The sequence below is a fragment of the Amblyomma mixtum genome, chromosome 5 (genome assembly GCF_055824585.1).
Source record: "Amblyomma mixtum isolate Tamu chromosome 5, ASM5582458v1, whole genome shotgun sequence".
In the NCBI taxonomy this organism is placed as follows: domain Eukaryota; kingdom Metazoa; phylum Arthropoda; class Arachnida; order Ixodida; family Ixodidae; genus Amblyomma; species Amblyomma mixtum.
The window spans coordinates 188556268-188581044 of record NC_143016.1 but is presented as its reverse complement, the minus strand read 5'-3'; the positions used below and the strand labels follow the sequence as shown (position 1 = coordinate 188581044).

Sequence of the window (24777 nt, the reverse complement as noted above, 5' to 3'; positions counted from 1 at the left end):
TGTTGTGTGAGTGTAGACGTGAGCGATTTGGACCATGCGTCGTATCCCGACTGGAGGGGGTCTACGATGGGTAGAGAGGTGCGGAAAGTCGTCCAGTCCGGGACACGAGCTTGTGTTAGTGGACGTTTCAGGGGACGCATGTAAATGGTTGTGTTGATTATACAGTGATCACTACCCAGAGTGTCCTCTGTATTCAGCCAGTCGGCATGGCGTATGTTGCGTGTAAATGTGAGGTCCGGGCAAGTATCTCGTTGAATCGAATTGCCGACACGTGTTGGGTTGGCGGGGTCAGTGTGTAAAGTGAGTCCAAGTGTGGAAAGAAGTTCCGCAAGCTTCCTCCCACGTCTGTCCTCCCGGGGGTACCCCCATAGCCTGCTCGGGGCGTTGAAATCCCCGACGATCAGAAGGGGATCCCTTCCAGCCACCTGCATAGCTTGGGTGAAAATTTCATTGAACGTGACGTTCTTAAGTTTAGGTGGGCAGTAAATGTTTAGAATGTGTACAGGTGGGTCAGACCGCTTTAGGGGCAGCACTGACACCATCGTGTATGGGAAAGGCGGTGTTGTGGGGAGCGTCACCTCCTGCGCAGTATACTGCTTGTGAACAAGTATACATGTCTGCGGGTTGTGTTGAAATGTAGTGTAGTTTGTTAGTTTGGCCCCGGCACCGGGTTCCTGAAGGGCAACCACGGCAACGAGGAACTCAAAGGTCTCAAGATAGAGGCGGAGATGAGTCCGCTTCGTGCGGTTCTTGAGACCACGGCAGTTCCACTGCGTTAGTGTAAGCGGCTGAGTTGTTCTTGCTCGCGACTTAGGGTTGGGGGCCATGGTCGGAGGCGGAGGGTGGGGTTACGTTGTTAAGACTCCCCAGTCCGCTAGTGCCCGGCGCAGACGTGCAGGAGTCTTCCGAGAAGTCAAATTCATCGGGAATAACTCTGTTGAATTTGGAGGGGCGGTTAGCGTCCCTGATTGGCCCTACGCGTTTAAGGACGCGCGGATTGTCTTTTATCCATTTTTGGATAATGTGAGTTAGGGCTTGTGTCACCTGTGCGATGACACTGCGCCTCGACGTCCCCACGTGCGAGACCCAAGGCCCCGTCGGCGAAAGCTCTGCAGGACTATGAATAAAGTTGTTACCAACCAACCTCCACTACGGCACATCTTTCTCTCTTTCTTTCACTCCAGCCTTCCTCCCTTACCTTATGGCGTGGTTTAGGTGTTCACCGAGATATGTGAGACAGATACTGAGCTATCTCCATTCCTCAAAAATGAATTTACCAATTTTATTATGCATGTCGGCGGACACCCGACCCGTGGGAAGGCATAAAGGAGGGAGTGAAATAAAAAATGGAAGTAACTGAGGTCTCCGGAGTAATTTCGACCACCTGGGTGTGCTTAACGTGCACTGACATTTTACAGCAAACGGGGGGCCTTTTTGTGTTCCGCCTCAATAAAAAGGCGGCCGCCGCTGCCTAGTTCGAACTCGGCACTCCGGCTCAGTATAGAGGAGCTTGCGGAAGGCTTGAAGACGCTTTTTAGCTGCTTTATCAGTGATCTCAAAAAATTAACTTTGGCCAAAACACCACTAAATCTCGTGTCTTTCGTGAAGAAGCATCTTCACACCTCCCGCACAACACCCCCCTCCTTTGCCGAATCTCCTCGGCCCGCCACATGTGCACTAGGTGAAGTAATGGCTTTTGTTTAGTAGTCGCTGCAGACGATGCAAGATTCGGACTTTTTTGATCGATTTTGCAATTGCCCAAACAATTAGAAGAGCAGAAAGCTGAGCGTTTTCAGTATGCCCAAACAAATCTAGCATAACAGTTCTGCCGACGAAATGTTATTTCTGTGCGAAATGTGAGCTCGAATAATTCAGCAGTTTAGCTGGAAGAATCTTTCTACGGCGCACGTTTAATTGCGGAACACGCTGTATGCTGCTCAAGTTGGAGGCTAGCTTGCGCAGGGATTCGAACAGACGTCATATCCTCGTTCAACTGCATGTCTTCCGCGACTATTTCTTCCCTAAAGGCGCGGTTGAGGTGTCCATCAAAATGTGACAGTTGCTGCGCCTTTCACCTTCCGAGAAAAAAAAAACAATTTTTGTATCAAAACTGTAAAGCAACCATTAGGCGTACACCGCTGTGGGTCGTGTCGTAGGATGCATCTTTGCGCAGACCATACGTCTATTAGACAGGTTGAAGACTAGCTCGCGAGAGCAGTCTTCAACCTCTTCAAAGAGAGGTATTCGAACAGATTGTCCGAGTGTTCCATTCGGACCTTGGTGAATTCAGCGTTCCTGGAATCAGCGTTCAGAGGCGAGCCTTAATTCACCATAGCGATATAATAGCGCAGAGTAGGACAAGACACACGAACAACACGAGCGCTAACTTCCAACAAAATTTTTATTTCACACATGCAACATATTTAACACCAAAACCACGTCATCACCTGTGCTATCAGTAACGTTGTCTGAGAAATAATAGCTCTTTATCCGATAAAAAGATAGAAGGAGTGCTTATACATGTCTCTCTCGAAGAATTTATCCTCTCTGCTTCAATAATTAACCGCGTGGTCATATCCCTACTTTTTGCAAGGACAACAGTTTTCTCAAAAAATGGTTTGCATGTTTTAAATTCGCATAAATGAATGTGATCAACAAGTGATTTCTCTTTCCCGTTCTTGACGTCGCGTGCGTGTTCCATCAATCGCTGACTGAGGCATCTCCCCGTCTGGCCGATGTAATGGCCCGCGCATGATAACGGTATTTTATACACGACACCTTCAATGCATGACACGTACGGTTTCTGATGACGAGTCGTGCATCCACGTGTTCTGTTGCTGTTGCTTTTCCCAATCTCGCACAACGAGGCAAGTTTTTTTGGCGCCGAAAATACGACAGTTGCGTTTGCCCGCTGTCCAATCCTTTTCAGATTATGAGAAATCTTGCGCAGATATGGCAATACAATAAAGCGCTTCCTTTCACCGTGCATCGGGGCCTGTTGACATTTATCTTCATTCAGTTTTCTTAAAAGCTTCTCGGCAACAGACACCTGGACATCGGTGGGGTACCCAGCATCAGTCAGCCTTTTGGTCTGCTCCTTAAAACTTTCATCCATCCTGTGCGTACAAGATTTTCTCAGGGAGTTCTGAAAACACATGTTGACGATGGCTCTTTTTACGAGTTTGGAGTGTGCAGAATTATAAGGCAATACATGCTTGTTACTACGAGACTGGTAGGTCCAGCAAATGTGATTAGGATGAAAGGTGAAGTTGAGATCTAAAAACCTGATAGAATCATTTACTGGAAATTCAGTGGTCAAAACAAGTGGGTCAAAACAATCATTCATGATAGTTAAAATGTCTACGGCTTTTGATTTTAGTGAGCCAGAGTCACTGCTAACAAAGATTAGGAATCATCAACAAATCTGAAGATTTTCAAAACATTCATGCCATCAAGGCATTCATGCCACCAAGGCATGAATGCATGTGTGGAATAAAAATTTTGTTGGAAGTTAGCGCTCGTGTTGTTCGTGTCTTCTTCGTGTGTCCTGTCCTACTCTGCGCTATTATATCGCTATGATCATGCACCAACAAGACCAAAAAGCTCTGCTTCTGAACCTTAATTCACTTTTCTCAGTGCGCAACCTCCATGGGTGTCGAACGCTCATGATGACACCCAAAGCGTTTCACCTTCACAGCACAAGTCTTAAATGCCCCCTGAATTTTCTTTTCACCTTCTAGGATGTTTGCAGTTTCATGTAGCTTGCCATATTTTGGTCCACCACCTTCGCAAACGAGGCCAAGTCGTCATGGAAGGAGCGCTTGTTCGTGTTTCTTGCATTCAGGCCTGGTTATTCGCCAAATAACTAAATCGAACACTAACAGCGAAAAGAAGCTCGATGGATGGCCGTCACAATTTCGCGGTGGCCAGCTCAAAGTATGCAGTTGCAGCTCTCCCGGGGTCTTTGTTTTATGTCGATTTATTCCGGCATCCCTGCAGTCAGATAACTTTACTGGCATGTTTCATTACAAAGAGGTCATGTCATATATGCCGTATCTGCGATTTAGAATTATGTAAAATGGAGGTATTGGTCATTAGTAGCACAACGTGTGATATACAGTCTGAAGCCTAGTGTCCACCTGAAATGTGCACAGAAAAAATTCAGGTGTCACTTTGACTGTCTAAAGTGCGTAGAGGCGAAAGCGTTTTCCGCACCACTTTCGCTGCTTCTGTGGCACTGGTGGCGTCACGTATAATTGAGTACTAATTACTAAGTGATGCCAAATCTCTAATTAATGGTTAATCACTGATTAATGCCTTAATACTAATTACCTGCTAATTCATGGCGCTTCAGCTTCGCCTTTAGGAGTGGAACGCGACAGCGTGTTGTAGCGCTGCCAGGGAGTCCACGGAACGCCACCACCCGTTCGGCGCGATGCCTTGCCCTTTGAACGCAACGCTTTTTGAGGAAAGGAAATGGCGCAGTAATTCTCTGTCATCTCGGTAGACACCTGAACCGCACCGTACAGGAAGGGAGGAAGTGGGAGTGAAAGAAGAAAGAGAAAGAGGAGCCGTGATAAAGAAAATGAAAATTGTATTTGATGAAAGGAAATTACGCAGTAGCTGTCTCACGTATCTCGGTGGACACCCGTCAAAATTCAGGGGGCACTTTTTGACCTAAAGTGTGGTCACTGATGTGTGGTTCAGATGTTAAGCTTCGCCTCTAAGAGTGGAGGTAGGTAGGTAGGAAAGACTTTTATTGCTCTAGAAAGGTGCTAGTAGCAGACGAGAAAGAAGAGGTCCATCTTCCTTCTTCTCACAGGGTCGGTGCCCCTATTCCAGGGCACCGCTGAGCTTCGCTGCTCGTTGGGCGTGCTGGATCAGACCTTGTTGCCAACCCAGATCGCCGCTGGAGAGCCGGCTCTCTCACTGTTCTGCACTCGGGTCTTTGCGAAAGCTGTCGTTTTTACTGCATTCCCATGTGATGTGGTACAACGATGGTTTGCTGCCACACCACGGCAAGTGTCCCGATATTGCGTCGGGTAAATCTTGCTAAGGATATGCAGGTTTGGGAATGTTCCTGTCTGCAATCTTCGCCAATACACTGCCTCTAGTTGATTTAGATCAGGATGAGGCGGCGGATAGCGGATCCGTACCCCCTTATAAATGTCTGAGTACGTAGGGCTGACTCGGTCGGGTAGATCGTCCGATTGGGAGGAAGCTCGGCTCGTATACCCTCGAGCTACCTCGTCGGCGCGTTCGTTCCCCGCTATGTCGGTGTGTCCTGGCACCCAGTAAATGCTATGTGTGACTTTTGGTGGGGTCGCGCTCTGGAGGAGCCGGAGCGCGGCGCGACCTATGCGGCCGTTCATGTAGTTACGGCACGCTTCTCTCGAATCTGTAAGGATGGTAAGGGACATGTTGCTTCGATAACCGGCTACCGCCGCTAGAGCTACGGCCAGCTCCTCCCCTTCGGTTACCGTGCAATCCCTCACTGAGGCGCTAGCTAATTCCTTTAAGTTCGAATCAACAACTACCGCCACTGTGCTGTTATGTGAGCTTCCTGTATACGGAGCCGCGTCCGTGTATACCGTTGTGGATTTTGTAGCTAGATTTTGTTGTACATACCTCGCCCGGGCTGCCCTACGGGCCGCATGCAAGTTAGGGTCCATGTTCCGGGGAAAGGAGCGAACCTTTAGCGTCTGGCGGATTGCGTCCGGTATGCTCGCAGTACGATTCTCGAATTCCGCAGTTCCGCCTAGCCCCAGTCGCCTAAGGAGCGAGCGCCCCTTAGGAGTCTGCTGGAACCTAGCTAACTGCGTGGCCAGTTGGGCTTCTTTGATCTCTTCGAAGGTGTTGTGAATTCCAAGAGCCAGTAGTTTTTCGTTGGAGGTGTTCATTGGTAGATGCAGGGCTGTCTTGTAAGCTTTGCGGAGTATGGTATCTGCACTATCCACTTCTCCTTTGTTGAGTTTGAAGTACGGGAGGGCGTAACCCACGTGACTGACCACGAGGCTCTGAACCAGGCGCAGGGTACCCCCCTCTCGCATGCCGCTCCGCTTCTGCGACACGCGTGTGATCATTCTGGCGACCTGAGTGGTCGATTGCTTGAGAAGGCCGAGCGTATGGCCGCATCGCTGGTTGCTCTGCAGCCACATTCCCAAGACTCGTATCTTGTCTCGTTCGGGAATTAGCTGTCCTTCGAGGGAGACATTGAGGGACCCTTCCTTGTGTTTCCTTTTGTGGACTCGCAGGAGTCCTGATTTTTCGGTGGAGCAGGCGAGGCCTCGTGCACTGACATATTCTTCCACGCAGGTTGCCGCTGCTTGCAGTCGTTCTTCTTTCTGGCCGAGCGACCCAGTGGTAACCCAGACCGTGACGTCGTCAGCGTATATTGCGTGCTGTATGCCTTTGATCTTCTCGAGTTGTCTCGCGAGGCCGATCATGGCCACGTTGAAAAGTAGTGGCGAGATGACGGACCCTTGAGGTGTGCCTTTGTTGGGGGTCGAAAATTTAGCGCTTCGAAGGTCTCCGAGCCCAACCGTTGCAGTGCGGTTGAAGAGAAAGGCCTTCACGTAGCTGTGAATCTTCTCGCCGCAGTGGAGGTTGTCGAGTCCTTCCATTACAGCCGTGTGGCTAACGTTGTCAAAGGCTCCTTTGATGTCGAGGGCCATAACCACGTTCTCGCCTACGCTCGGGACGTTGGTGAGGACTTCCTCTTTGTGTTGTATGAGGATGTCCTGGGTGGAGAGGTGGGCTCGGAAGCCGAACATACTGTGGGGGTACAGGTCTTCGTCTTCCATGTAGCTTTGGAGCCTCCGAGTAACGACTCGCTCGTAGAGCTTGCCTAGGCAGGAGGTGAGTGAGATAGGTCGGAGATTTTCGATCTGGAGTTTCTTACCCGGTTTGGGGATCATTACGACCTCTGCATGCTTCCACTCTTCAGGAGCCGTTCCTGCGGCCCAGTGCCCGTTGAGAAAGGTGGTCAGTTGGTCGACCGCCTCGTCGCAGAGGTTGCGTATGAGTGCGTTCTGGATCTTGTCTGCTCCCGCCGCAGTCTTCCGCGTGCATGCCTTTATGGCAGCGAACACTTCTTCCCTGGTGATCGGCCTGTCTAAATGGGTGTTCGGTTTCCCCAGGTATGGTTTCGCGTATGCCGCAGGCAAGGTCGTGCCGTAGCATTTCTCTTTGGCCTTACCTAGCAGTTCCTCTTCCGTACCCTCGAAGGTGTGGACGAGTCTGCGGATAGCTTTCCCGCTTTCGGCCCTGGTTTGGGTAGGGTCGAGGAGGCTCTTGAGTATACGCCACGTTTTGGCCGTGCTGAGGGTGCCGTCCAGCGAGGTACTGAACTGCTGCCAGCTCTGCCTGGCCAGTTGGGTCGCGTACTCCTCCGCTATCTTGGTGACTTCTGCAATCTTGAGCTTGAGCTTCCTGTTAAAGCGCTGCTTCTTCCAGCGCTTGGTGAGTCCTCGACGTGCCTCCCATAGCCTGATGAGCCGAGGGTCCACCTCTGGTGTTTGCTCGGTGCGATCCACTTCCTGAGTGTACCGCTTCTGGATGTCTTTAAGTTGTTAATAATAATAATAAATACTTTATTCACACCAAAGAAACAATACAAGACGCGGACGCGCCAAAGCCTCAATTGGGCTTGTAGGGCGCCGTCCGGCAGCAGCAACAACCTGTGTTACCAAATCAATTCATTGTTTTGTGTACTACATTAAAACATATGCACTAGAGCTGTTCAAGCTCGGCAATAGCATCACGTAACTGTCTGCGAGTGTTCAAGTTGAAAACATTATCAGGCATCTCATTGAATATACATGGGATATAATATGACCTCATAGACATACCAAAATGAGTTCGCACTGCAGGGACAATATATCGAGAAACTTTTCTTAATGGGATTGGTTTAACGTTGTGGAACCGAAATTCAGAGTTCCAGAAATATCTGAGTACAGTGACTTGTTTGAACACAATGTCAAAGGAAGGCAGACCTGAAGAAAGGAATACACTTTGCTGTTTATGGGGTATTGAATAGATGACACTCTTAGCCATATTCTTGAGAATACGGTTTATCCTATTTTTCCATGTTGCAGAACAGTTGAAGAAACAGCACATGCCATATCTCAGCAGAGAATACCCCAAAGACTGTGCAATTAAACGTCTTATGGCAAATGGCAGGTAGGCCCTTAGAGCATAGAGCAAGCATGCGACGCCTCTAAGCTTCTTACTGAGGTGTGCCATGTGCGTGTTCCAGGATAAATCACTGTCAAAGTAAATGCCAAGGTATTTCACGGACGGAACACATGTAATGGGGTAGCAAGAACATGCAGTGCAACTGGAGCTGTGCAAAAAAACCGCAGCGTTTTTCGGGATTGGCTTGTGTGCATTTTTAAAGCACACTGAAAGTAGTGTTTCTATACCATGATCCGCAAGGGCATTTAGGTAGCTTTGTGCAGATGCTCTCTCAGGCTTTAACAGATCAATATTCAAGTCACCCATTATGCATAGGTTACCTTGGCTAAACCTTTGCTTACAAACGTCATGCAATGCTGTGATAAAATTAGCCACGTTTCCAGACGGTGGTCGGTATATGATAAGGAGATGACTCGAAATGTTGCTGTACGAAATTTCAAATCCCATTGCCTCTGCAGCGTTGATGGAGATGTTGATATTGGAAACCGATAATGAATCCTTGAAGAAAACAGCAATTCCTCCACCCTTACCCATTTGGCGGGTAAGGAAATGCTCCGTATAACCCGGAAGCTTGAACATGCAGGTAATATTGTCAGCAATATTTACCTCTGTGAAAGCAAATACGTCTACTACTTGGTAAAGGTCTTGTGCGATTACCAGAAATTGATTCCAATGTTTTCGAATGCTTCTAATGTTAATGTGAAGAATAGTAAGAGAACTCAAAGAAACTGGATGGAATGATTGGAAACAGACGTCAAAACTTGAAAAAGAAGCCATAGCAGTAATAGTGAATTTCCCTACGTCATTTTGTCAATGTCTGAAAGAGACGCGATTTTGATAACGGAAGCCCCCACTTCTTTTCTGGCGAAAACTTTGCCATTCTTGACCCAGACAAATTTGAAAGATTTTTCCTTTCCTCGGATTCGAGCTTTCCAGAACAGCTCACTGTTCATACGGGTCAAGTTTTCATTGAAGAAAACGGAGGAGAGCTTGTGGGACTCATTTAGCGTCCTAAGTTTGCTTTTTACCTGCAGCCATTTCTCCCGTAAGCTCGGGGACGAAAACCTGACCATTACGACCGGAATCTTCCCTTGTCTCGATGATAGACGGTGCAAGGAGGCTATCTCAGATTGGTTGAAGTCACGTACTTCAAGTGTTTCAGCCATCTGCGCAACTTCAGCCCGCAGGTCTTCCTGTGGCTGAACTGGCAGTCCGCTTATCTCTAGATTGGACAGACGGCTGTACTGTTCACTTTCATTGAGTTCCCACTGAATTCGGTGAATCATCGAAGCCTGTTCATCAATAGTCCCTTCTAGAAATGCAACCTTTTGCTCAAGCGTCTTTGTTGCCTGCACGGCATCGTTGCAAGTCGCAAGGAGCGTGTCGTATTTGGATGCCAAGAATTCTACTGATGTTTGAACCTCAGTAACTGTCGTTTGCAGGCCTTGAATTGTCGTGACAAGCTTCTCGAGTTGCGCCGGCAGAGCCAGGAGGCTATCTATGCTTATCTTCAGTTCAGAAACAACCATCAATTTTTCTTCCAACGCAGCCACTTTTTTAAAAACGTCCGATGGTTCTTCAGTTGGCTTATCATTGGATTTCACGGGAAGTGACTCCCCGCGACACACGCGACATCGCCATTTTTCACGTTTTCCTGGTCCCATGGATGAAAATGTATTCTCGGAAAGACCGGAGCAGTCACCGAGATGGTGCCCAATGCTACATTCGCAGCAAACAGTTCGTTTTCCATCTGTAGGTAGAGCCTCATTACAAACCCCACAACGTGCCATTGTGAACAGCCGAGAGTAATATTAGCAGGTGTAGCAAAGCACACGGTATGACAAGGTACAAATTGCACAGATTGCAGTCGGCGGCATAACGAGACAAAAGGCTAGTGATGAGTTTTCAGCAATGCTCACCTGTCGTACACAAAGATTGCAGTCAGTTCGCAGCAAAAGGTTGCCGCCGACTGCGAAGGTGAACCAGGTGAACCACGGTTTTATAGCTGTCTAGCGGCAGCAGTGCCGCCTCCAGGAAGCCTGGCAGTGATGGTCCTTCCGGTCACGCTGTCCCGAAGTGGACTGATTTGCTGCGCCGAGCTGTCCAGTTCTTCCACGATATGCGCAGGATAATGGTATCAGGTGGCCGTCGGAAGCAGTTACCTGTCGTACACAAAGATTGCAGTCAGTTCGCAGCAAAAGGTTGCCGCCGACTGCGAAGGTGAACCAGGTGAACCACGGTTTTATAGCTGTCTAGCGGCAGCAGTGCCGCCTCCAGGAAGCCTGGCAGTGATGGTCCTTCCGGTCACGCTGTCCCGAAGTGGACTGATTTGCTGCGCCGAGCTGTCCAGTTCTTCCACGATATGCGCAGGATAATGGTATCAGGTGGCCGTCGGAAGCAGTTACCTGTCGTACACAAAGATTGCAGTCAGTTCGCAGCAAAAGGTTGCCGCCGACTGCCAAACAGTCCAGGTTGACACCAATCATCTATGGAAGTAATCCCCCCTTCCAGGTCCGCGCAAGCCTTGTGGAAAGCCGGCCAGTTGGTGATCTTGGCCGTGCCGAGCTTGCTCTTGATGTTGGTGGCTGCTATCGTGGTCTTCAGGATATAGTGGTCACTGCCTAGATTCTCCAGCATTCTCCCACGTTGCGTGCTTCACTCCCCTGACAAACGTTAAGTCCGGACACGTATCCGGGCAGATCAAAGTGCCAAGGCGCGTGGGATGAAGTTCGTCTGTTAAGAGGGTATATTGGATCGCTTCCGCCGCGTCCTCGACCTGTATACCTTTGTGATTATTAGTGGGGTATCCCCATTGCTGTCCGCGAGCGTTGAAGTCGCCTACAATGAGCAACGAGTTGCTTTTCGCAAGTTTGCTGGCCCCTAGAAAGAGTGTATCAAAATTCGCGTCCCGCTGGCGAGGCGGGCTATAGAGGTTTACGAGAAAGACACTCTTTTCCTTACGCTTCTTTTTGGGAATAATTTCCGTCACTAAGAGTTCAATTTTGGTGTTGGGAATTGGGTCATGGGCTATGGCTACCAACTTTTTGCTGACCAAGGTTGCCGTGCGTCCGCTATCGTAGCACGTATATCCCCTGAGTGACGGTGTCGTGTTAGTTTCCTGTAAAGCTATTATATCGGGTGTGAAGCCCTGCGTATGTAAAAACTGCATTAGGAGTCCCTGCTTTTGGCGGTACCCCCTGCAGTTCCATTGCCAGATTTCTAGTGGAGTTTGTTTAGCCATGGTTTTGGGCATTGTTCTGATTGGTGCCTTCAGTTCCGAAACGGCGCTCGTGTATGAGCCTGTCCCGGGCCTCGTTTGTTATTCGTTGCGTATTTTGACTTTTGACGTGGTTGCGGAAACTTTGGTCCTGCAACGCAACTTTTTGCTGTAGTAATGTGACGTTCTGTTCTGACAGGTTGAGTTGGACCTGCATGGCATCTAATCTTGCATGAGTTTGGCGGAACTGTCCTTCGGTGCGAATCATGAAATCCTCCACGCGCTGCATGAAAGCTCTTAATTCTTCGGGGTTCACTGCTAAGGGGGTTGGAGATCGTTGCACTTCGGCCGCCGGGGTCGGGGGCCGCGGTACGTGCCCTGTTCTCTGAGCCTGCATCTCTTTAATGAGGTCATCGATTTTTTTTTCGGAGATGTGCATTCTCCTCTCTTAGAGCTTTAATTTCTTTTGAGTTACGCGTAATATCTTGATCCGAGTGCGGAATCAGTGGGTTTGGAGAGCCCGCTCCCCAGCTCACCTTGACGCCGCCCTTCTGTTGTTTCTGCGGCGGCTGCTGCTGCTGCTGCTTCGGCTTGGCCGTTGACCGGTTGAGCGGCGGGAAAGAGTCGTCCCTGGATCGGCTCTGGCTGCGATCTTGCACGGTGCTACGGCGTCGGCTCGAGGAGCGGCCATGGTCCCGCTCCGAGCTAAGCCACCTGGGTCGGCGCTCTCGACTCAGGTGCGGGTTCCGCTGCTGCTGCTGCTGCGGTTGTTGCTGCTGCTGCTGCTGCTGCTGCCATTGTTGTTTCCGGGACTGCCGGCCGCCGGTCGTGCTGCCCCGGAGCTCGTCAGTAGTCTTGAGGCGTCGACGGCACTCTCTGGTGACGCGGTCGCCTTCGCACACCATGCATTTGGCCTTGCACGGGTGGCCTTCTGGTGGGTCGTGTGTGCCGCACGTCCTGCAGAGCTTGGTGTTCGGCGTTGGACAGACGTCCGAACGATGGCCTTGCTCTCCGCACACGTAGCAGATCTGCCTCGTAGGACGATATGGGTAGGTCTTGAATTCTCCGGAGCGGTAGATGACCCACTGCGGGATATACGGGCCGTCGAACGTGATGAGCGCCGTTTCCGACTTTCCCAGCATTCTCGCTTCCAGGATCTTCACTCCTTGGGATGGAAGCCGCAGCCTGGATTTCAGTAGGGCCGGTGATTGCCCCGGCATGACGCCGTGGATTACCGCACGCTTCAGGTCGTCCGGTAGGGCTGGATAGGTGTTGGTTGCATAGGTCTGGTCATTGATCGTGAGCTTTTCGATCTTCCTGAGCACGTCGCCGATGTCCAGGTTGGGCGTGCTCGCAATCATGATGTTCGATCCGGGCCGGAGTCTCATGATGAAGTCTTCTTCCTTGATCTTTCCTCCGCTGGCCGCGACGAGGGCTTGCGTTGCCTGGTCGACACGGATTTCGCTGATTTTTAGGCCTCCCTTGGGGCGATAAATGATCTTGATATCATCCTTCGGTAGCGGCGGCGGACGTGGCCTTATCTGCCGCTGCGCTCCCGCCAGATGTGGTTTTAATGTAAAGCGCGGCACGCCACTGGCTTGCGTCTCTGCTCCGCCAGCTGCGGCTGTCGGCGCTATCTTGTTGCTTGCTTCTTCCCGGGGATCGCCTGGCCCCATCGAGCCTTTCTTCGAGCCTTTCCTTTTTAGGCGCCGTTTGTAAGAAACAAGCTCCCAACGATCCATGTCTTCGTCTTGCAGTGGGTCGATGTCGGCCCCGTCGTCCCGCTGCGGTGGCGAGGTCTCCATGGCCTCGGTCACTGCGTCCCCGAGTCCGGGGCTTGCATTGACCGGCGGCGCGGCAGGAGATTCGTCCGTACCTTCAATATTCGCCGAACCTTGGGCCGAGGTCCGGGTAGGTTCATTCATGATAGGGTCGTCAGCGCCCCGGGGTTCCATGCTGGCCGATGTCTAGACACGCAAGCACCGCACGGGGTCGCCCCGGGAGCGCGCTAGGCCTACGCTAGGCCTAGCGCGCTCCCGGCCGCAGGTGGCCACTCAAAAGTCCGGTAAAAGTCCACAAAATGGGCCTACCGGCTCAAGAGTGGTGTCGCCGTGCTCCAGGTGACGTTATCCGTCGATGTAGCCGAAAAGTTTAGGTGGCCCACGTGAAAATTGGGTCGGAATCTTCGAAAAGACACGGAGCTGATGTGGAGTGCGTCCGTTCACATGCGAACGCCCGCGTTCCCCCATAAGAGTGGAACGCGACAGCGTCTTGCAACGCTGCCAGGGAGTCCAAAGAACGCCATCGCCCATTCGGTTCTACACCTCGCTCGTCGGTAAATTGGTTTATGAGGAAAGGAAATGGATCTGTCTCTCATATCTCGGTGGACACCTAAACCTCGCCGGAAGGGAGGGATGAGGATGAGAGTGAGCAAAGACATCGTATTCACTAGACGGGCCTTTGTTCATTCCAAACCATCGAGCTGGCATGGCGGAGTGTATAGCATGCTCGTCTCGCACGCCAAAGACCGGGGTTCGATTCCCGAGCTCGACCAATTTCCTACTCGGTTTTATTTATTTATCTCGCCTGACTAGAAACGTTAATTAGGCTAATAGGGTAATTAAGCAAATAAGTAAGCTCAGTCCCACTTACTAGGAGCGTCACTATACGATCCCTTCAATTGGTTGCATGGTTACTAGCCAATTAACCCCGTTTGAAATTCGCGCACTGTGACGTCACGACCGTTTCGACCAATTGAAAAGCGTGACATTTCTGTCGACAACTCCTGCTTACAACGATGAGACATTAAAGGCTTCCGCCTTAAAAGGCGTGCGGCAGACTACAGCATCAAAAAAGCCTTTCATCGGTGCGCCGTGGGTACGTAAAGGGCATCATTGCATTGGAATACGCGCGCTTCACAATTTGTGGTGTACTATAAAACGATCCAACAGCTGCGGTGAAGCTTGATAGTTGTAACTGTAATCATTATCCAAATTGAAATGCAATACTGCCGTTTCAGTGGCCTTTTCCTACAACGGGTATTCTGCTGCAACTAGTGGCTTCTACGCAGGCGCGAATTGTGGGCAGAAACGCTTCTGACGGCATTGTTCTGTTCTGCAGAAAGCGTCATGGTAAATGTCAAATCGAGTTCCTCCTCGATTCGTCAGGTTAATGTTTCGACACACGATCGTTATTTCCACGTATACGTGCAAAGGTAAACAAACGCCACGAGCCTGAGGAAGGATGTGTTTCTGACTTACGAGTTAGACTTCTGTTGGGTGCAGGGAATATTAACTGCTGGTTAGAGCTGGCGTTATCTCCGGAGGCTAGGTGAAGTGAAGGAAACCAGTCAAGGAGTTTATCTGCGCCGCGGAAGGTGATGCCGACGAAGGAGAGCTTGATACCGGTGTAGTAGCCCGCGAAGAGAATGCCGACCAAGACGACAAGGCTAGCCACCAGCCACATGATGCGCCTCGGACACTGCCAAACACACCGCCGATTCGGCTTCTTACACTTCGGACCCGTTCCGTAGCTTTTTCCTCGTCTTCTTCCAAGGTTATTTACGGTGGCACGAGCCCACGCGCCGTCAGACACTGTCCAGCTGACCATGGGATCTCCAAAATGAAGCGCGGTATGACATTGGAACATGCATAAAAAAATTTTCCGCCAACACTGCCTCAGTGTTCGACTTACGAGCTTTAGTTTCGGGAGTTTAAATTGTTTACCAAATCCTAATATCCGCGGATGTTTCCGTTCCGGAAGCATCCCTTCTAAGTAGGGTGCCTCGATGCCCGCTCGCCTCCGCTTTCAGGTGAGGACATGCCCGCGACGGCGCCACGTTGGGTCCCACCCAAGCAGCACAAATTGATTGGTCCAACAGTAGCAAAAGAGTGGCGGAAATTGGCATGAATATTGGTCCTACACTGGCATTTGAGCAATCCGAGACTTTTTCCAACAATGGCCCTTCATTCATGCCAAGATTGTGCCTATACTCAGCCAGTCTAGCTGCCAGCATTGACCCAACATTCAGCCAGTCTATCCAGAAATGGCCAACGTTCGTGCCAAGAATATGCCCATGTTCAGCCAATCTATTAATTATGACCCGACATTCGTGCCAATACTATGCCCATATTCAGCCAATCTATGAATAATTGCCCGACATTCACGCCAATAGTATGCCCACATTCAGTCGATCTGTCAATAATGGCCCGAAATTCGCGCCAATAGTATGCCCACATTCCGCCAGTATCAATAATAGCCTCAGGTTCGCTCCGACTTGTGCCCACTTTAGCACCCTTGATCTAACTTTTATAGGTGGCATATCTTTTGCAAGGCCAGTGGGAAATTGTATGCGATCGGGGGTCCCACCTGGTTTTGTACCACACCTCTTGCTGGCCAGCAACAATGCAGACATATACCGCTTGTTTTCCACCAGCCGGAGCTTGTATGTGTAACATTTTACATATAAGCAGTCAGCAGACATACAAAAAAGAAAGAACGGATTGAAAGAACGAAATTTATTGCATCTACGGTGCCAGTACATCGTGAAATGCACTCTGCCGGAGCCGCTGAATCGATGAGTCATATCGGCACTAATCGTTGCACTCCTCTTGTAAAAGAACTTTTGCAGTGCCTTGAAACAAATTCCTCGCCAAGCTCTTGCACGATGACCTGGCTGTACATCGCAGCTGCAAAGAGGTGCATGATGTGATCATGAGTGTAAGTACAACCATCGCAGAAAAAAGACAAGAAATAAAATAAGACATTGATCTTAGTGGTGCGCAGTGTGCGAGAAGGTACTCGCAACATATGTTGAAAGTATAATTTCTAAATGACTCTTAATATAAATCCCCACACTAATAGCAAAATGTTGAATTGAATTTAACAATTTTTTCCCACCGTATTGCTAATTTCTAATCCCAATTTGCCGTGTCACACCTTCAAATACATATTAAAAGTCACAAAAAGAGATAAATATAGTGTTTAATACAAATCAATCTATTTTTATATTTCCTATCAAAATTATATGTCTATTGCGAGCTGGTTGTTTGCCTTTTTGTTCCAGCAAACTATGGCACAGGTGGTAGCAGCTCCTCCCCATTGAACAGCTGTGAGCAATTTTTTTTTTCGCTATGAAATATAATATTCCATGCAAAGACGGCTTGCACAGTTTTGCGAAATGCCCTGAACGCAGGATACCGAATACACTTTTTTAAAGTAAGCAGATTATCGATGCCGCTTGGCATGCATGTAACGGGGCAGACGGAAATCTTACTTGAAAACCACACGAAATCACTCTTCCGATAGTCCATGGGTGATTAATTCCGAGACAACATGGATAAAGTTCGCTGGGACCAGGAATTCCGCTTTTTCTCGTACGCCTGCAAAAGGAAACGACAAAGGCACCCGGCACGGGAATATTACACGCGGCCAGAAAACTGCTGCAGTGGAAGAATAAGCGCTTCTGGTACTCATCTTGCACAAACGATAGACGACCAATGTCGTAATGAACGGAACATGAGTCGGGCCACACAACACTCCGCCACGGTGATTGAAGAGATACTCAACCTTCGGTAAATCCATTTTATCAAAGCTGAAAAATAAAGTTCTCACCATTCTGTGCATGCCTTTGAGCTAGACATTATGCTGTGAAAGTTGGCATTCAGAAGTTGGCGCCAGTGCTTTGTCGCTTTCTCTTTTCCTGCCGGAGAAAAAAAAGGTCGGCGCTGATTCAAAGCGGAAATTACGCCAAGAACCATATTCATTTCCGAAAACATTTCAATATGAAAGTATAGTGGTACTCACAAATAGAATCTTGCAGGCCAGGCTACTGAATTCCGTCATAATTGTCAAATCGTATCGGGTGTGGATTCTCGACAACGAACGGCGTCAGCTTGAGCGCGCATGCTTCGTCGGCACGCTGGTTGTGTGGCTTTTCGCCGCCTTGCTAGGTACAGGCGATACTCGTTGGGCGAGTGTTCGGAAAAGGAGGAGACGACGATGGGACAGGTTTCTTATATTTTTCGGAGAATTTGCTGCAGCAAGAGAAACGGCAGCTGGAAAAGGGGTAGAAGAAAATCTAGGGAGGGTGGATGAGCGGCGTTGCGCTTAGTTGGGCGCTAGGGGAAAACAGGTTTGAGAAGGTCAGTGTACCTAAAATCACAAAGAAAAAATAACTCCTAGCATGGTGAGGGCCAGGGCTCTTCCAACAAAGAGGCTCGGCCCGGCAAAAGGCGGCTGTATGGGACTTCAAAAAGGGGGTGGAGAGGGGGGGGGGTGAAATGAGTGAAAAAATTCCGGAATGTCCGGAGGATGCGCCATAGGCAGTTGAGCACGTGAAAAGCGGCAAGGAAACGACAATGCGGAGATGTTGGAAGTCGAAACGTGGAGCTTGGGCATGAATTTCGTCAAAACGGCTCCAAACATTAGAGTAATCTCTGCGGTCGTGTGCCTCTTTGGTTGAAGCTGAGATAAATGTGTTACTAGGAAAATACCGGAAATATAAAACAATAAATAAAATTAGCGGGAACAATGCGTGTTCTTTGAGTGTTTCATATATGATACTTGTGGAGGACAAAGTAGGATGACATACGTCCAAGCAACACCATTCATCAATATAATCCAATGATTCGCTTCTAGAGCGACGAATACCCTACATTTTATACACACCAGTGTAGGCAGGCCGGTCTAAGCCATAGTCATGCGGCCCAACCGTGCGTGTCTGCGCTAGCTCGAAATGACGCGGCGCGCTACTCAGCAATGCACCTGTTATGGCTCATTGGTATTAAGGATACGCCCAAAGAAAAGGCACAAAAAAACTACTGGAAATGCGACCGGGAAAAAGTTTCGATCTTTAATTTGATAAACGTGATAATTCAAAGCAAAAACGTATGCTAGAGTCGTAGTTATAGAATACCCAAAAAGCACAGCAGAATATCCAAACAATTTGCGACATTAAAAAAACCTAAACACCTTAGCTTCGCGGCTTCAGGAAGCAGAGCCGTTTGTTCGCTTATTTTTTTTCTAATTTAACATACATCTGCATTTTCTTTCCCGTCTGCTGCTTCTTCACGCAGTAAATGTGCAGCAAGTTGTTCACGTCAACTGTTTATTTGCGATAAAACCAAAATCTCGTTTTACTCAGATCGTTTCTTCTCTCCAAATGCGCCACGCAATAATTTTTGACCTAGTGGAAAAAGCGTTTTATTTGTTTGTTTTCTAGGGTGAGCATCCTGTGGGTGAGGCATTGTGTTTTGGATTGTGTCATACGATTCAGCGTTTCGTGCAGCATAAACTTTTTAGTGAAGTTGAGCCGATATCTTGAGACACGAATTTGAACCGGCAACCTATAATCGGGGGCTGTGGTACACGAAGTATGCGAGAGATATGCGAGGCAGTACGTTAATTAGTGCGTTATTATACCATTCCTCGAATCGAAATTTCATTTTCTTGATTGTGGCCCCTCTATCTCTCTTTCTTTTTTTCTTTGCATACCATAATTACAAAGGACGCCGCTTTTCAAAATTCGTATACCTTCGTGAATGAATCTGACCTCTGCTCACTTTCGCGCGATCAATTACTTCGCGCTTTTTATTGTAATTTCGCGTCAGAGTTCGACGCTAGCGCTGTTGTTGGTCATAAAAAATAAATAAATAAACAAGTCCGATTATTGAAAAAAAAACGGATTGAGAAAAATAACCACAGATAATCACAGGGGCATCCTTTGGTGTGTCGTGGAGCGGCACTGCCATTACAGGGAAAACAGCGGACAAGTAGGGCCATCGTTGCGGGTGTAATGAGGCGGCACTGCCAATATGGGGACGACAGCGGACATTTAGGGCCATCGTGGAGGTGTAACTAAGTGGCATTGCCAATATGGGGAAAACATCGGACAAGTAGGGCCATCGTTGGAGGTGTAACTAAGCGGCATTGCCAATATGGGGAAACATCGGACAAGTAGGGCCAATCTTGGAAATGGCACATTGTGGCAGTGCCAATATGGGGACAATGAAGGCAACATTGGCCCTCTATAAGGCCACACATAGCCAACAGACTCCCAATATTGGGCCAACGGTTTGTGCTTCCTGGGCACACTCCCGCTCCGCTGCATAGCGCAATGCGGCGGCGGGCTATTTCGAAGAGAAAACTGCCGCGCGAAAATCAGCAAATGGGTGTTATAACAAGAAAAGGTGGTACCTGGGATGTTTCAAAGAATGAATCGTTGTTAGTTACGCTAAAATATATCATTTAGTAAAACGAGCTTTTGGGCAAGTTGGCTACTTTGCTTCCACATAACTGCAGCGTAAAAAATGACGAGCACAAAGGAAGAGAACACCTACGGTACGGACAAACGCTGCACTCACAACTGATTTTATTTCGCCAGCAATGGGAAATAATTCCCATGTCACGGACGCCGAATCTCGTGAACTTAGGCATTGAATGCATCTTGCTTTAAGCACTGAAAGTGGATTACAATTTCAGCTGCCAAATTCCAACAAACTGGGTTCATAATTGCTCTCTTCCTTAAGAAGTACCGCCCTCGTAAAAAGTATACAGCCCAAATGATTTGGTTTTAAGCTATTTAGCGGGGCTTCCTAGCATATTTAGCAGTCCAAAGCTTCGGAGTACTGCTGTGTAATCTTTGTGGGCTGTTAAGAATTCCCGCGCGAGATCATATGGTTGTGGCTTCATGACTGCGTAGGCCAATGTGAATTTTGTGACACCACCGGATTCTTCATCGGACCGGACCCTGAACGCTATCGCGTTATATGTGAACGAGGATCCGTGAAAAGCCGTGTGTTGTCAAGCTCTGGGCTCACCTGTCAATACACTGCCTCCAACCTCTCGTTCGGCGTATTTTTTCTTGTTTCTAATATTTCCGTCTCCTCTGTTTGTTTTACAGCGAAAACTGTGTCACCTTTGTATAAACAATTTAGGATGTACAACGGCATCCGTAACGCGTAGCACCTTTCATGTTTAGTTGTCCATTGTAAAGCGACACAGTTACTGCGGCGTTTATTTCCTCAAAACTAGTTTAGTTTAAGGGGGTTTAACGTTCCAAAGCGACTCAGGCTATGAGGGACGCCGTAGTGAAGGGCTCCGGAAATTTCGACCACCTGGGGTTCTTTAACGTGCACTGACATCGCACAGTACACGGGCCTCTAGAATTTCGCCTCCATCGAAATTCGGCCGCCGCAGTCGGGATCGAACCTGCGTCTTTCGGGCCAGCAGCCGAGCGCCGTAACCACTGAGTACCGCGGCGGGATTTCCTCAAAACTAACCGGCGGCTCTAACTACCGCCGTTCACGCTTTCCCGTCGACGGGAAAGAGTGGAAGCACACGGGGGCCTTTCGCCTCCACCAAAACGCGGCCGCCATGGTCAGGTACGAACCGAGGTTCTCCAGTTCAGTAGCCGTGCGCCCTAACTATGCACTGAGCCACTTCGGTCGGCGCAGACCAGTGGTCCTACGCTGCCGAATCAAGCAAATACCACGATTTGCAGGCACCAAACAGAGAGCGTCCGGCTTCCAAAGCCGCGGGGCTTTTCTCTAGGACCCGCTACTTGCGCGAGACTTGCTTAAACGAGTTTCAGATGACGTCTCCCGTTTATTCAAAGTGCGTAATCACGTTATCTCCGCAGTTTCTTTCGCCATCTTCTCATAACATGTCACTTAATATAGCGATAATGCGAAATCGGATACATAGAGAACAGCTTACACAATGGAACGCTGATAAGGGCAGTCATGAAGCTTACAAATGCCGTATAACAGTGCCGTGAGTGAAAAAAACTACAGATAATGTTTACTACATTCGAATAGGAGCGAAATCACGGATTTGTGCTATGTAGCAGACTACGGTGAGCAGGAAGTGCCGCGGGACGGAGCAGATAGAACTTGATGAAGACGACGTTCTGCAATGCGCAGTGCGAGAGTGTGGTGCAGTTTAACACGAGACGTGTTGACTGCGGCGATATAGGAAGCCGTTCTGAACAGCTGAGTGTTCGTGTATGTAAATCCCGGCAGTGTGAGGTAGCGATGACTCTCATGCGGTGCAGAATCCCTCGCTTAAATCTTTACTTATGTAGATGCGGGTTCAGTCCCTCAAACCCCAGCGCGACTTGTAGAGGCGTGGAATCATTGGAGAATTTCCTACTCTAATGCCGGAGGTTTGCTCATCAGAGAAGGACGTATCTAGAAATTCCAATTACTAAGTTGGGACTCACTTTGTCGGTTCCTCTTCTCTCCTTGGGTGCTAGCGCCAGAGGTTTTGCATTGCATCAAGTTTGCGAATACCTCGACAATTACGTAATTGCTACCGGCAGATTGGTATCCAAAATTTCCAAATTGCAAAATCTCCGCAACTTTACTTGTACTCAGTTCTGTAATCTTTTCCCCGTTTATTTTTTCTAATTCATTTTTTATTCTTTTATTTTAATTTTTAATTCCATCTTTAATTCCTCTGAATTCTTACTCAAAGTTAAGTCATTAGCTTGGCAATTTTGGCACCGCTTGGCACCAATTTAGCTTCTTTTGGTTCTCCTCACTGAACCCTGGCCTATCCCCCTCGTGCGCATGTGCAATGCCACCAAGGTAACAACAACAACAACAGCTGCAAACAGCGCATCGGACGTTGGCCGAGGTCTCCCGACACCTGCAGTTGCCATGGACTCGTGCAAAGTTGTCCTCCCTCGACAACCCACCGGCAATGCTGTCCTCAACACCGTCTTTCTGCATGTTGACCTCAAGGGTCGCCCATACCGTGCTCACTACTTCCGAAACACGCCCGCGCAGATTCTGGACCCCCGTGAGATTCTGTATATTGGCCAGTACCAAATGAGCTACGTTTTGTTGGTTACCTGCGATAGCACTTCCTCAACACAGAATCTTATTGACAAAGCAGAGTTCCTCGTCAGTGGTCTAAAATGTATAGTGTTTCACCCGGGCACCAAAAACATGAAGCTTAAGCTTCTTTGGCTCCCGCACTAAATGAAGCACCGGAGGATTGTGGAAGCATTGAAGAATTTTGGAACTGTACAAACTATCGAGCGTGAGAAGTGGCAGTGCCCCGGAATAGAGCACATGGAAACAGCCAACCGTGGAATTTCACTCAGGCTTAAGGAAGGAGTGTCAGCAAGTACAATTCCTCACACGCTTAACGTTTTCAGGATACAAGCTTTAGTTATGATCCCAGGCAGGCCTCCGCTGTGTCTTCGTTGTAGCCGGGTGGGCCACGTACGGCATCAGTGTCGCACCCCCTGGTTCCTCCAGTGCCGACGCTTTGGGCACACAGTAGACAACTGTGTTATGAGTTATGCTGAGAAGTTACGCCAGGGCAACTGGACACATGAGGAAGTGGTGTCAGAACACATTACGGATGTGTCGGATGTTGTGGAAGCGTCGGGTGAACTCAGTGACGAGCTCCCAACAGAAGATGGACCAAGGGCTCCTGAACCGAATAACGGCAAAGGACCACCTGCAAGTACGGACAAACAGGAATCCCCGTCTCCGGACCCAAAGCCACCGCACCCGGATCTGCCTGGGCCTGCTACTTTGAGTCCTGTGCTTGCTGTTCAGGAGCCATCTGTCACCCAGCGATCACGATAGCAAAACACCCCTTCTGTAGACTCAGTGGAGGTGCTACAGCTAGTAAATATGCTGCATGCCTTCTGCGCCGGCGATGCCCATTCGTCGCCAGAGTACAGCAGTGTTCCACCTGAAGTGTCAGCCTCTAGTGTGTTCGGTGACCCGTCGGCTGTGAGCGTGGTTGCGAGCTACGTGGCCCGCTGGGCTTCATGGCCTTGGCTGTCTCAGAGGAGGCGTTGGACAACAGCACACCTTTGAGGCGTCCTACAGATGATGAGGTGTGTGCCGATGGCGATGAGGAGAGGGCAACTTGTGTCGCGGCATTGGAAAGGGCAACTTCCAAACGAAGGGCGATGTTTGCTCTACAGGCCGCCGATTTGCAGGCCGGCAACCCCAGTACAGGGGATTGGGTTCAATAAGACAAACGCAAACTGGCAGGCGTCGCAGCATTGCAGGTTGCTGCCATTAACGTTAGGGGTTTGCGTAACCGCCGAAGGCAACCTCAGTTAAGGCATCTTTTGCCGTAACATAAGGGGTGTGGAGTGTAATACAAAGAAATGGGGTGTGAGTGTGGCAGCCATTCAGGAAACCAAGCTATCCTTTGATGAGGACATTGAAGCTGCTCTAGAGCCCTATTTTTTCTGAGTTCAATGTGATCGCGAGTCATTCAAGAGGCTTCCCAGGAGAGTGCGTGCTATTCCTGGCCAACAAACTGGGGATTCCTGCTATGTCGTATCGCATAGATAATGAAGGGCCGACTTATCTGCTGTGACCTCGAAATCTCGGGTGTACAGTGGCGAATTATTTGTGTTTATGCCCCTGTAAAGCAGCGTGATAGATTGCTGCGTTTCCTGTCACTAGTCGATCATTTGTGCACGGATCATAAAATTATGCTGTTGGGGATTTCAATTGTGTTTGTAGGGATGAAGAGCGACCAGTGTTAAGTAAGCGTTATGACCCTAGTGCTGCTTTACCTGGTGAATGTTGGTCAAGATAAGGGACATAACAGTCATTTCACTCACTTTCAGTGCTCCTCTAGTGCTCTGCTTGACAGGATTTACCTTTCAGCCGACATGTTAGCCAGTATTTTTGGTTACCGGGTGCGGCCCATATTATTCAGTGATCACTGCATGGCGTCTCTTCAGATAGGCAGGTACAGTCGGCGCATACTCCATCCTCGATGGGAGCTGTGGAAGCTGAATAGCCCTCTGCTCAGAGATGAAATGTTCAACCGTTCTGTATTTAACAACGTTGAAATTAGGGCTTGTTTGTTCATACTTCGGAGCAATAGCGCAAACAGGACAAGGGACCAAGAACGAGTAGACACACACAGCGCTGTGTGTGTCTACTCGTTCTTGGCCCTTGTCCTGTTTGCGCTATTGCTCCGAAATTCTGTATCTATTTGCTTGAAGGGCATATGGTCACGTGGTGACCTCTCGGTTTTCCAAAAATGGGACTTATTCAAACAAGAAACCAAAAAACATTGCTATTGAAGCCTCAGCAAGAAACACGTTTTTGCCGACAGCACCTTCGAGAGCTCGGCCGTACTTTGGTTGAGATGCACGAGATAAAGAGGATTAGCCCAGGTGCCTATGTAGAAAATATCACTGCAGTAAAAGCAGAGCTTCGGCAGTTTGAAACTGAAAGATACAAAGGGGCCTTGATAAGGTCTCGGTATCACAGGTTTCTGCATGAGCTACCATCTCGAAGGGCCCTGAGTGTTGAAAGGCAGACTTCTCTTGCTACAGAAATATTGCACATACAGCGATGGTCCTGGTGTTA

The 24777-nt window shown here is 49.0% G+C and overlaps 1 protein-coding gene across 1 annotated transcript in view; it reads right to left on the bottom strand.

Moving 5' to 3' along the window:
- Positions 1-14878, bottom strand: part of LOC149345177 (uncharacterized) — a 138484-nt gene extending 123606 nt beyond the window's left edge. The window contains exon 1 of the mRNA XM_089546486.1: positions 14674-14878. Within this exon, the coding sequence (XP_089402612.1) occupies positions 14674-14878 (205 nt within the window). The remainder of the gene's footprint in view (positions 1-14673) is intronic.
- Between the last annotated feature and the right edge of the window lie 9899 nt (positions 14879-24777).